General features: G+C 42.4%; 1 protein-coding gene across 1 annotated transcript in view; it reads left to right on the top strand.

Moving 5' to 3' along the window:
- Positions 1–1,761: 1,761 nt before the first annotated feature.
- LOC102215897 (potassium voltage-gated channel subfamily G member 4-like) overlaps positions 1,762–12,768 on the top strand; it is a 14,171-nt gene continuing 3,164 nt past the window's right edge. Inside the window, exons 1-2 of the mRNA XM_005726376.1 lie at positions 1,762–2,159; positions 6,788–7,627. Of these exons, the coding sequence (XP_005726433.1) occupies positions 6,869–7,627 (759 nt within the window). The 5' untranslated portion in view covers positions 1,762–2,159; positions 6,788–6,868. The remainder of the gene's footprint in view (positions 2,160–6,787; positions 7,628–12,768) is intronic.

Here is a 12,768-nt window from a genome sequence, read left to right as displayed (position 1 = left end):
GGGGGGGGGTCTCTCTCTAAGGCAGGGCCAGACTGAACCTATTATCATAACATAACCTTTGTTTTGGGTCTTTATTGATGGACACAGTGGAAATACAGGAAGCACACCCAGGCAGATGAGGGGACTGGCAGTAGCGCGCATGTGTTACCCTCCTTTAATATCTGGTTGAACAGATTGCTCCGGCAACCTTTTGTAGGAGGTGACAGAGCTGTCGCATTGTACACACACACACACACACACACACAAACCTGTGGTTTTTCACCACAGGTTTGTGTGTAGGAGCTCTGTCACGGCTGTTTTCAGCAAACTAAAAAGCAACCCTGACTTTAAAATATGACATTTTTACACAGCTTAACTGCAAATTACATCTGGAGGGAACATATTTTCTCTCTTTCTAATGTATTTACTGTTGAAGGGACCGACAGAGTTCACCTAAGCAGGTGGGTGAGGTTGAAAAAAATATACCAGACAGGCTTTTTATCCAGTAGATTAAAGCGCCCCTGGTTTCTTTTAAATTTGTCTTTTATTGACTTCCAACTTTCATTTTCATTTGTTGTCTTCAGGTTTAGAAGAAGAAAAAAATGTTTCACAGCATTGTTGGTTTGTTTTTTCCACAAACCATTAAATTAATATATATGTACACACACGAGTAACATAAACTGTGTGAGTGCATGTAATCTCTGTGCATTCCCTTTTAGGTCAGATGATGTCATTAAAAAGGTTCAGACAGCACAAACATGGTCCAGAGGTCCAGTTCAGTGACTCCAGTTAGCTGAGGTGAAGCCTTGCAGACAGCTACCAGCTACAGCCACGAATAGGCCACGCCCCTTATAATGCTAACAGGTGTTATGAAGGAGGAAATGATCCACACAGAGCAAACAGTTTGTGTATCAGGCTGTAAACATGTTCATTTCTGCTGGAAAGCTTTAACATGGGAGTCTATGGGGACTGACTCGCTGCTGCCTCTGCTGGTCGTTAGAGGAACTGCAGCTTTTCATCATTTGTTTTTTACCACCTGGAATTTGTGACATTTAGTTTTGAGTATCTGAACAAAAACAGGGACTAACTCTGCGTATGTCCCTCCAGGAATAGAAAATAAGAACATACTCGTCTGTGGTGTCAGTCATCAGGCGTCTAATCAAGCTTTATATTATTTTCTAGAAGGCCTGCAGAACGCATGTACAGTAGGGTCCCGTTGTAGTGCAGCAGCAGCAAATTGGAGTCTACAGAGTGTGCACATGAAATTGAATCCACTTGCATGTAGATGTGAGAAGCACAGCTCTGGCTAATAGAGAGGCTGTGCTGTAGACCCGCTGCTCTGATCAGAATGGATGCAGCGCGCTTTCTTTTTTCTCTTGGTTACATCAGACTTACTGTTGCAGCTGAGAGTTTTTGCTGCTTCTGTTCCATCAGTGTTTGTGATTTGTGCCAGAGGGCTGCACGCTCTCATTCTGACCTGTGATGGAGTCACACAGACTTGCTGTAAGTTTAAATCCTGCAGGGTGAATTATCCGGTCCGACCTCAGAGCTGTGGAGCTGTTAGTGACTCAACAAGATCCTGAAGATTAAATGGTTAAACTTTTACACGCGTCTCTTTCTTTTACCTCTTCGTGTCTCTCACATCAGACAAAACCGCCCCAAACTTCTTCCAGCACATTCAGCCTGTCTGTGTTTTACAGTGCATCGGCGAGAAGGGCTGGAGATGGGAGGGTGTGAGAAGAGGAAGAGGAGGATGGGGGGGAGGGGGGAGGAGGACGGTCCTGCTGTCAAACACAGATGAAAATCCAGCGGCAGGTTTCAGGAGGACACCGCCGTTAGGTAATCGCATTTATCGTCTCCTCGGAAGCGGCGGGGGCGGGGGTCAGCGGACACCGAGCGCCGAGCTGCGCACAAAGAAATCCGTTTCATTCCGTTCCCTCCAACTCCGGAGCTGCTGGAGAGGCGACGTGTGCGTGTAGCCCGGTGACGGTGCACGGACACACACCGAGCCCAAACTTCAGACTGGATTCAGAAACTGGAGCCGGAGCAGCGCCTGTGCCTCGTAATTGGCGCAGTTACGCGGACGGTTTTGCGCCAGTCCCAGTGGCCGAGGAGCGGCTTCTAGAGAACATGAACGGGACACGTTAAAGAGCCGAGGCGGCTCGTCTCCGCGCTGAAAGGTGAGTGAATCACACCTGGCCTGTACGGAACTTTGGCCGGGGTGTAGGTCAGGGTCCGTCCCTCATTTCTGTGTCAAGTTCAGGCTGAACTTTAATTTCAAAAATTGAGTTTGAATCTCAGATCTTAAGCGAGAAAGTGGCTCAGCTCGCATTTTAATAAAAAATATGAGCTGACAGCTGGTTTCAGGTCGGAGAGGCTGAGGAAAGCTTTAGACTGTAGCTAAAAGATGGAGGACTCTACAGTCACATCAGCCCCTGGTATCTGGCTTCAACATTTTAAACAAAACTTGGACTGCAGCCATGATGTTTTTGATTATCTTATTTACATATAGCTTTTTTAAAATTACTTTATGTCTTTCTTTCTTTTCTTTGGAGTGCTAGCTAGTTTGGTTCAGGCATCACACAGACACAGATGTCTGGTAATTACTGCTGAGTAAGAATTAAAATCAAACCTAAAAACCAGAGCTCCGCCTTCTTGGATGGTCTGTTAGTGCAGTGACCTCACAGCAGCCATATTATTGGTCACATGATGTCAAAATGCTCCAACAGCAAAAAAAAAGTGGTCCAGAGGTCCAGTTGAGGTGAAGCTAGCAAACAGCTAGCAGCTACAGCCGCCTGTGTCACCGTCCACCTGTCATTCAAGAAGCCACGCCCCCAATGATGCAAACTTTAAGCCTTAATAAGCTTTAAACAGGTGAGTTATAAAAATGTTCTCCCCTGTACAGGTGCTATGAAGGAGGAAATGATCTTTTGAGACAACACAATTTTTGTAGTTTTGCTTTTAACATGACCTCACTCCTGAAACCTCTTGTTGATATTAGAAGCGCTACATTAGCACAGCATAAATGAAGACTGGGCTGGAACGCTGAAGGCTTTGAAACATGTTCAGCTTTTGCAGGAGTGTACAGAGGATCTGTTTGCACTCATACTACCATTAAATGTCAGTTTTTCACCAAATTATGTTTTTATATAAACCTCCTGTTCATTAGAAACACACACACACACACACACACACACACACACACACACTGCACAGCACTGTTTTTTAGATTTAACAGTAAACGGATTAAAATGACTTTCTCCCTCCGTCACTCTATACTTAAACAAGTTTTAATGATTTTTCCCACTTTTATATTTCTTAATTATAAAGTATTGAGATTCTCTGCAAATTGAGCTGCGTGCATCCTGCTCACTTTAATAATCCCTGACGTGTGCCTGAAATTGGGATCATAGATCATAGAGAGCAGCATGGCACTCAAACAGAATCTAGGACAGAGCCATCAGCAACACAAACCAGGAAGTGGACTGGCTCTACTCTACCTGATCACAGAGTGCCTTACACACCACGTCTTGCACATCCATTCACACACGCACGGTTTTCCTTTGTGTAACTGCTTTGTGTCTAACAAGAAAGCTTCAGAGGTGGCTGCTTTTGCAGGAACGATGTAGACAAGAGTCCATAATGGGAGTCAGCATGGGATTTTATTTGAAATTACAACATCATTGTATTTACTTACAAATATTTAAAGGTACATACACTAAAATAAGGAGGTAACAAGTCGGTTTTTTACAGAAAATGAAAGAAATGTGATGTAAATAAACTTTAGTACTGTGTAAGTAATTTAAAGTGGTTTCATTTATTAAGTAATTTAATGGGAATTCTGCAGAAAATCAAAGAATATTCTCTGATCTTGTGTTGTAAACATGGGGTAATTTTTGGGACATTGTATTATTAAACTGTCCTTTTATTTAAACACTATAAATATTTTCCTTTATTAACTTGTATGAAAAAATAAATATGTAAATCTGTAGCACAGCATGCTTACAACATGAAAGGGGAAATTTTGTTTGTTTTGCTTCACAATTACCACAAAAATGATGCAGTACTTAAATGACTCCTCCTTTCCTGTAAACTTTAAATTATTCATGCATTACTTAAATGTACTTACAGCATGACTTACAACTTATGTGTGGTTCGCTGTAACGAGAAGTGAGGATCTCAGTCTTTTATAGCTCACACTGAGCGACCTGTCAAACCCACGTTGCTTTCATACGAGCAGATTCTATATTCATCTTGTCGACATCAGGCCGAGGTGAAACTACTTTCTGCTCGAACCTGTAGAGCTGAAAGAGCTTCTTTGGTGATTCTCAGGCATTTTCTGGGTTCGTTCACGCCATCACTGTGTCTCACCGTCGAGTCACACAAATTGAGGCGTGAACTGGTGTGAAGAAACTGTGCAGGGTGTCGAGGCTAAAACGGGGAGTGTTGAGAGCTTCTTCCCCTTTCAGTCAATTTTCTATTTTACTGAAAAAGACACACAAACTAATGTAGACTCATTGATTTGTTCTTTAATGACTGGCATGGAAGAATTATTACAGCTGTAGATATTGTCAGATTTGACACCTGAAGCCCAGATAGTTTAATACAGCACATCAGGATCAGTGTCTGATTTATTCAACAAAAAGCTTCATTTTTTTATCGTTGTCCTCGTTGTCTTGTTTCATCTGCAGGTTGGCTCAGCCTCTGGTCTAAATGATCATATAACATGGAAGAGCAGAAAACATATGGAAACTGGATGAGCTGTTCTTATAGGGTTTCAGGGTTAGCACAATTCTTATCTTAGCTACGTCTAGGTAAGCATGGTAATGTAAATGGTAAATGGCCTGTATTTGTATAGCGCTTTTACTTAGTCCCTAAGGACCCAAAGCGCTTTACTCCACAATCAGTCATTCACGAAAACAGAATTTTTTTAAATTTAACTGAGTTAGAAGTTAGCAGGAAGTTAGCTCGCTAGTTTCCACCTAAGCATGATATAGCATGTTCTGACCAAGAGAGATTTCTGAAACAAATTCAAACGTACAGCTCTGCTATCACTTCCAACATAAATGAAGACAGAAAACTAAACAGCAGTGACGTTTGTAGGGTTACTGAAGTTGGGCTAGCTGCTATATAATGATGTGCTACGTGATTGCTAGTGACACAGCTAGCTTGTTAGCATAGCATAAACACAGTGAAGCTGGAAGATGAACGCTAACTTTATTCCACTCAATAAAAGTTAACGTGAGGGTTCCCGATGGTTAGGGACAAATGCAATCGCATGGCAGGATGCTGTAAAGGGACCAAACTTCAGTCAGGAGAACAACTGAGATAATCCATCCACAATACAAGGTTAGTCATTAATATACTGCTGCATGGGCTGGAGTTACATTGTAAGGTTTTAAACACTGAGCTTTAAATTTAACAGTGGTAATAAAAACTGAGAGAGGCCGACAGTCATCACTGACTGTTTTTAGGGGCTTGTTGAGATTAAAAAGAACAAGATACAAAGCGTTAAAACATGTTAAAATCACAACAGCTTTAATAAACAGAGTAGTTTGGACCTGGAAGCAGGGTTCATCACGTCATCACTTAAAAACTGGATAGCTTTGTCTTTTAGCATTAGCCTAGCTGAGAGTCCTGCTTCGTATTTGACTTGAGAGTCGACTTTAGGTTTTCAGCTGTTGTTGATCCAAACTTTGCATTCTTTCTAAAGAACAGAAAAAACCTTTAATACTGAATAAAGAAAGAAAACTTTGTCACCCTGCTAACCTCACTCCCGAGTGGAGAATAAACGTTCGGACACAGCAGGTGGGTGGGGTTTTTTGACCATATTTGGGATATCCCCTCACCAGCATCATCAAAGAAGCTCCTAGAATAGAAGGAATTGTCTGAATCTGGGTATTTATTTGTACATACACATTTCATTATTTGAAAATCAGTTTTTATTATGAATGTTCAACACATGCACAGGAGATATGAAAGGAAATAAGAAAAAATAACACAATAAGTTCACTTCAGAATCCATCACCAAATTCATAGCAGACTAATAATGATTGCCACTGAGTCTGAGATTCAGTATTTTAGAAGATACTCATCAAATTGGGTGATATTCATGGTCCTGTGCTTCACTGAGGGTTGTTGTTCTCCTGGCAGCGACTGCAGCGAACTCTTTTTCCTGGCACGCTGATTTGTTTTGATCAGACTCATTACAGAAGATGAGGCTTCGCACAAATATGCGAGAGGCCTCATCTTCTCTCTCCGCGTTTCGGGCTGCTTTGCTGCTGTGGCTCAATATGTCTGTTCAGTGTTGTCTGTGATTAAACACATCAGAAACCGGCGTCCTGCTCACATCCCATTTACTGCTCTTTGTTTCTTGATGGTATCTGACAGGTTATGACAGCGAGAGCTCGCTTTGAAAACTGCAATACTGACTCTGATGTCACGTCAAGCTTCAAGCCAAAACTTCTTAATCATTCTGAATTTGGATGTTTAACACCGATGTAGCAGTTAATTGAATGTGTCAGACAACATTTCCTAATAGTTTTATGTTGTGGGTATGAGTGGGGAACATTAAGGAAGATATTTTAGTCTTCTCTGCAAAAAAGGATGATTGATTTGGAGTAACTTTAAAACAGGAACATGAAAAGTCTCGATAAGTGACGTAAAAGGACTTGGATTTGATATCAGTAGGAGGTCTGGGACACTTCCTTCACTACATGTTGGTCCCTATTGAGCCCCTTGGAGACAAACAAGTTTGAATTAATGGAAGATTTCAACAGACTGAATCTGTCTTTTTGCTTCCCTACAGTTTCAGTGGAGCTTCCGTAAAACTGCGGTCAGTCGGACATAATAAAATCTCATCCATCCCGTCACACATCCAGCTGCCAGCATGCCCATCATCAGCAATGCCAACCACGACTTCAGCACCTACTCCATCAGCAGCGACGACAGCAGCCTCGACCGCTTCTTCACCGAGATCCCGGAGACCGAGACCCTCAAAGGCGTTTACTTCCAGCGCGCCCAGCTGCTGCGTGACCCGAAGGCCTCATACGTGGTCGACCGCACCCTGCAGGTTCTGATCAATGTCGGCGGCAACCGCTACACCTTCCCCTGGAGCACCCTGGAGCAGTTTCCTCAGAGTCGTCTGGGTCGCCTGCGCTTCTGCACCACCCCCGAGGAGATCGCACGACTCTGCGACGACTACGACGAAACCTGCCAGGAGTTCTTCTTCGACCGAAACCCAACAGCCTTTAGGGTCATCCTCAACTTCCTGGCGGCAGGCAAACTGCGTCTGCTCCGGGAGTTATGTGCCGTTTCGCTGCACGACGAGCTCGACTACTGGGGCGTGGACCCCGGACATATGGAGCGCTGCTGCCGCCGTCGCATGATGGCCCGGGTGGAGGAGGTGGCGGAGCGGGAGCGTAAGGAGGAAGAGTGGAGGCAGAAGAGGACGATGCTGAAGAAGAGCAGCACACAGACGGAAAAGGGCTATCGCAGACTGATCGTGGTGCTGCGCGATATGGTGGAGAACCCTCACTCCGGCCTGGCCGGGAAGATGTTCGCCTGCCTCTCCATCGTCATGGTGATGGTCACCGTCATCAGTCTGTGCATCAGCACCATGCCGGACCTCCGAGATGAGGAGACGAAGGTGGGTACAGAGCTTACAGAATTTATAAAACAGCCTGTGGAATCAGTTTGAAATGCATAACACGTTTTAAATATGGGTTTAAATAAAAAAGAAATTTCTGGGATCTGGCTGAATGTTGAACCTGACGTCTGCTTCTGGGGCCACTGTGTCACGGTCCTGGGTCGTTTAACCCAGCGTTTCATTGTATTTTGATATTCATTGTTTATGTTTTGGTTCTTTTAGTCTTCTTTAGCTCCTCGGTTGCCTAGTTATAGTTCTGTGCTCATTTAGACTCCTTGTGTCATCTTCCCCCGTTCCCATAGTTTCCCAAGTTCCCCTTGTTGTTGGGCGTATCTTACCTGCAGTGTTGGGAAGGTTACTTTTAAAATGTATTCCATTACAGAATACAGAATACATGCCCCAAAATGTATTCTGTAACGTATTCCGTTATGTTACTCAATGACAGTAACGTATTCTGAATACTTTGGATTACTTAATATATTATCATGCTTTTTACAACAACGTGAATGTACTATTGCTGTGTAATTTATTACTATTACTGAAGGTCCGCGACTCCGAACTGTAGTAAAGGGACCTCTGGCTAATATGGCGGGGTCCCTGTCGGCTGGTAGCCGAAAAATAGCTCTACTTTGTTGTCTGGGTCAACTTTTCTTGCGAGAGACAGAGAGAGGCGTTGAAAGGCTGCTCCAACGGAACTTATTGTTTTCGGAGGAAAACACGAACACCGTGTACAGTCGAGTCTTAATAGCTTACTTACAACTGGGCTCGTCAGGCTCTCTTCTTGGCTGCAGTGGTTATTATTATATTTACATGCTTCCAGCTCCCGTTTTTGCTCGATGACTGCTCGTACCTTTCCACTCCCCTTTTTCTCCCTCCTAGCGCTCACAGACACATAACGTGTATGGCAGTCCATTCTCCCTGCAGCACGGACTACACTGAACATGATGCTACATTCTTTAGAGCTATGCTTGTAGCATTCTGCCTGTTAGCTTAGCACAACAACAACAACAACGAAAAGGCGCTCTCTCACCCAGGAAACACACAGTCGCAGAGAGAGAGAGAGAGCGTCGCCATGTAACCATGGCAACCGTAACGCTGCCGCCTGGAACAACAGAACGTAGCTGTCAAACAAAACCCAAACAGTCCTGACCCGCGACAAAATGAAACAGGAAAGTACCCCAGTGTAATCCATTTATTTCAACAAAGTAACTGTATTCTGAATACCACCTTTTTAAACGGTAACTGTAACGGAATACAGTTACTCATATTTTGTATTCTAAATACGTAACGGCGGTACATGTATTCCGTTACTCCCCAACACTGCTTACCTGTCATGTTATGTCTGCATGGTTCCTGTTGTCAACTTCAGGTCACATCTGAATCCCATCATGCTTCCTATTTATTTTGAAGGTCTTGTTGTCTTGTTCTATGTGCCTAGTTTACACTTCCCTTGTGGCGTCATTATGATTTGTTTGTGTCAGCTGTTTCCCAGTGTGTGGCCACTTCCCTTGATCACCCCTTGTTTGTATTTAGTCTGTGTGTTTCCGTTCAGTCAGTGTCAGGTTGTCTGTATGTACCCCCATGTCATCCTAGCCAAGGTTATAGTCATAGTTTAAAGTCATATGTGTGGTATCCACGGAAACCTCTAAATCTCTGCTCAAATCTCAGGTAAACCATTTCTAAAACCACCAAACAAAGCGAAGATGCCAAACAGTTACGCGGTTTTCTGGACTTAAATGTGACCCAGAGCATATTTTCAAAGGTGTTATGTGCTATAAAACACTTTAAAAAATGAGGCGAGGGAAATAAAAAATCTAACTTTTCTATGTTTGAGTCACAGTAACTTTGAAATAGTAACATCTGCAGTACTACTTACACCTCTGATGAAATCTCACAAGTATTCGCTTTATTTTGATACCAAGATTGGTTACACAGAATTTATAATTGCAGAGAAATACAATGAATTTCCTTTTTGAGCAGGAAAAAAGTGTGTAAGACTTTATTCTTTCTAACGGTCAGCAGCATCACAGACTCACCCAGTTTGTTCCAGCATTTTTCTGAAATATCTAAATTAAAACATGTAAATATTATTCAGGACTGTAACCACACAGGTGCCAATGAACCAGGAAAGGTTATAGGAAAGAGGAAAACTGACCCCGGGGTCATCTGGCTGACCAGTAGAGGCCTTTTAAAGGGATTCATAGATGTAAAGAAGGAGGGCGCGCAGAGGGTTGGCGTGACAGAGGATGCTGGGATAGGGTGAGATGGAGGCAGGTGATGTGTTTTGGTGATCACTGCAGGGAGCAGGTGACAGAAGAAGAAGTTTGTGTGAATGTGTAAATGTTGTGAAGTGTGATCGTGTTGCTACCTCTACAGAGCTGCACATGGCACATAACTGCTTTCTGTTCCTCAGCAAAGAGTCTTTGCATCTAAACTTAACAACTGAAGCTTTCAGATGGTCCAAGAACAGCGTGCACTCCAGCGGTGGTACGGTTTGTGCGCTCGTGTGGACAGTAAACAGTCCTACATGATGATTTTCATGGTACATTGTTAGTTTATGATGACTGCTTTGTTGGAGGACTTCTTGTAAAAAAGATGATCTAATGCAGAAAATGGTGCTGAAGAGGAGACCTGGTGATGCTGGTTAGAGCCGGTTGTTGCTATAAAGCTCTTGTTTACTTCCTGACTTAGATTTTTATGTGTTGCAGAGATGAAAACATCATTTCTGCTGTAGTTGGCTCTCTGGGTCGTTCCCCTCAGTGGCGGAGCCGTTAGCGAAGGATGATTTTTAGCTGGAAATTTAATGAAAGTAATGAAAACTTCACAGAGCAGACTGTGTGTTGACTGAGAAACATTTCCACCACAACACTAAATATTTCATCCTATTAACGTCGGCTCACGTAGCTGTGATGCAAAGTGGGGCTGATTGTGATTAACTGACAGGTAAACTGATGCCGACAGAGCTGCAGATTTTGTTCTCTCTCACTGTGATATTTACAGACAAGAAAAAACAAGAAAGCTCGCAGTGATAAACACGCTGCACGGTACCTGCACCCAGCAGCAGACAGGAGAGTGGAGATGTGACTACAGATGAACGTGCGATGTGTGGGCTGGATGTGTAAAAGCAGCTCTTAGCTAACACATTAATCACATCACAGTAATATAACAGTATTTACATGTACATGTACAGTCTAACTGCACATTTGATCCCTGAGATATTTTAATATAAGAAAAAGAACAGATGCAACAGTTTATCCCACAGTTTCAGTGATACAGAAACGCTGATTTAATTTGAAATTTTTATAAATAATTGTTTGTGCAGAAAATCCAGTGATTCTAAGACTTATATATATATATTTTACTATGACCCTACTGTAATAATATACATTTGGATGGCAGATAATTAAAAAAGCTTTCTGATATATCGTTTATCTATTAGTTGTTTGCCTGATTCTGGCCCCTGGGCCTTATGTTTGCCAACCCGACTCAGTATGAGACAAAGGCATCCACAGAAAAGTCCAAGAATACAGATATGGAGAATAAATCCTCTGTAATTACAAATAGGTGCGGTTATAAATCAGTGTAACTTCAGTGATGGAAAGAGCGATGACAGTAAAAAGACAAATTAAAGCAGATTAATGGGGCTCAGGCGTGGATTGAAAAGCAGCTTCTGTCAGCGTGACTGTTTGCTGGTTGTTTTCTGCCGGCGGTCTGAGGTAACCAAAGGAGACAGCGTGCAGAGCTGACTGCTGTTGTCAGTGTAAAGAGTCTGAATTTGGCTTTTGTGAGCTGGAGACAATAAATCGATTCCTCCCGAACGTTTTTGCAGTCGGTCGGACTAATCGAGCCGACAGAAAATCAAAGTGTGGACGTGAGCGCTAAAAGAAGCTGAAAGTTCTGAATCTGGATGGTGCTGCTGCAGAGATAATCGTGCTAACGTTAGCTTACAGAAAATACAGTGTTTTCATTTAATGTTAATTATCAGGAGTCATGGTTTGAGAAAAAAATAAGATCTGACGGATTTGCTTTTCAAAAACAAAATTTCACCTTATATCTCTACAACTAATCAGCGCGGGCCAAATTCTAAAGACACCACTCAATGAAATTAGTAAATTAGCATAAAGCACTATGTTGACACAGTTTACAGCAGCCTCATATTTTATCCTTTGACTCCACTAGAGAAGTTTTGTATAATTTACAGATAGAGATAGCCCTTATTTAGCTCCTCCCACTTCCAGGCCACCCTTTAAGACCACTTTCTTTTGATTGGATACTCTCTATGACATCATGTAGAACCAGAAGTAGAAAAAAACTGTGGTAAACTAAGTGATTCCGGTTCACATGGATTACTTGTGCATACACTGTCCTCGTTATCTGGTCATGTTTGTTATGCACATCATGGCTGGAACAGGATAGAAGAAGATCTGATGGCGTAAAACAGAAGAAAGCAGAATGGAAGCAGGAAAATCCTTTTTACTATACAGCTTTCACCAAGTAGCAGGCAGAAAGTTCAGGTGAGGTTCACCATCCTTTCCTGAATCTTACCTCCCTCACAAATAATTCACCTGTTTCCAGGAGTAGTATTTTATCAGGGAACACAGAGTTCTAGATTAAAAATATAAATTTTAATGCTTGATGGAAGCTGCCCGACGGCGTCTTCTCGTCAGAAGTCGTTCACATTATGTGCAGTTAGAAAAGCCCGTGTTCTTCCAGGTTGTAATTTTCACTTTTCTTTTTGTCGCTCTGGTATTTGTGGACAGTTCTTCATTCAGGCGTCTTTCTTTCTCATTTTTTTGTCATCATTCTGTCATCTGTTAAAATCACACTGGAATAAAAATGGATTTTTTCCCTGAGGCGACGCATACTTCTTATTACAACAGACACTTTTCTTTAGCATTCACCTCCAGAGAAATCAATGTAAGTGCTCTGCAGCTTTTAAATGTTTTCCAATTTCTCGCTTTGTGCAGACTAGAGATGGCACGATACCACTTTTTTATGTCCGATACCGATATCATAAATTTGGATATCTGCCGATACCGATATGAATCCGATATAGTGTTTTTTAATCAACAAAACAGTTTTTTAAATATCTTGCTGCATTTTGTATAAGTTCATACTCAAGTTTAAAACAACAACTACAC

This window comes from Pundamilia nyererei, unplaced genomic scaffold, assembly GCF_000239375.1.
Source record: "Pundamilia nyererei isolate P.nyererei 1_Seehausen unplaced genomic scaffold, PunNye1.0 scaffold00019, whole genome shotgun sequence".
Classification (NCBI taxonomy): domain Eukaryota; kingdom Metazoa; phylum Chordata; class Actinopteri; order Cichliformes; family Cichlidae; genus Pundamilia; species Pundamilia nyererei.
The sequence above is the reverse complement of the archived record's forward strand: the minus strand, read 5'-3'. Positions and strand labels throughout refer to the sequence as shown.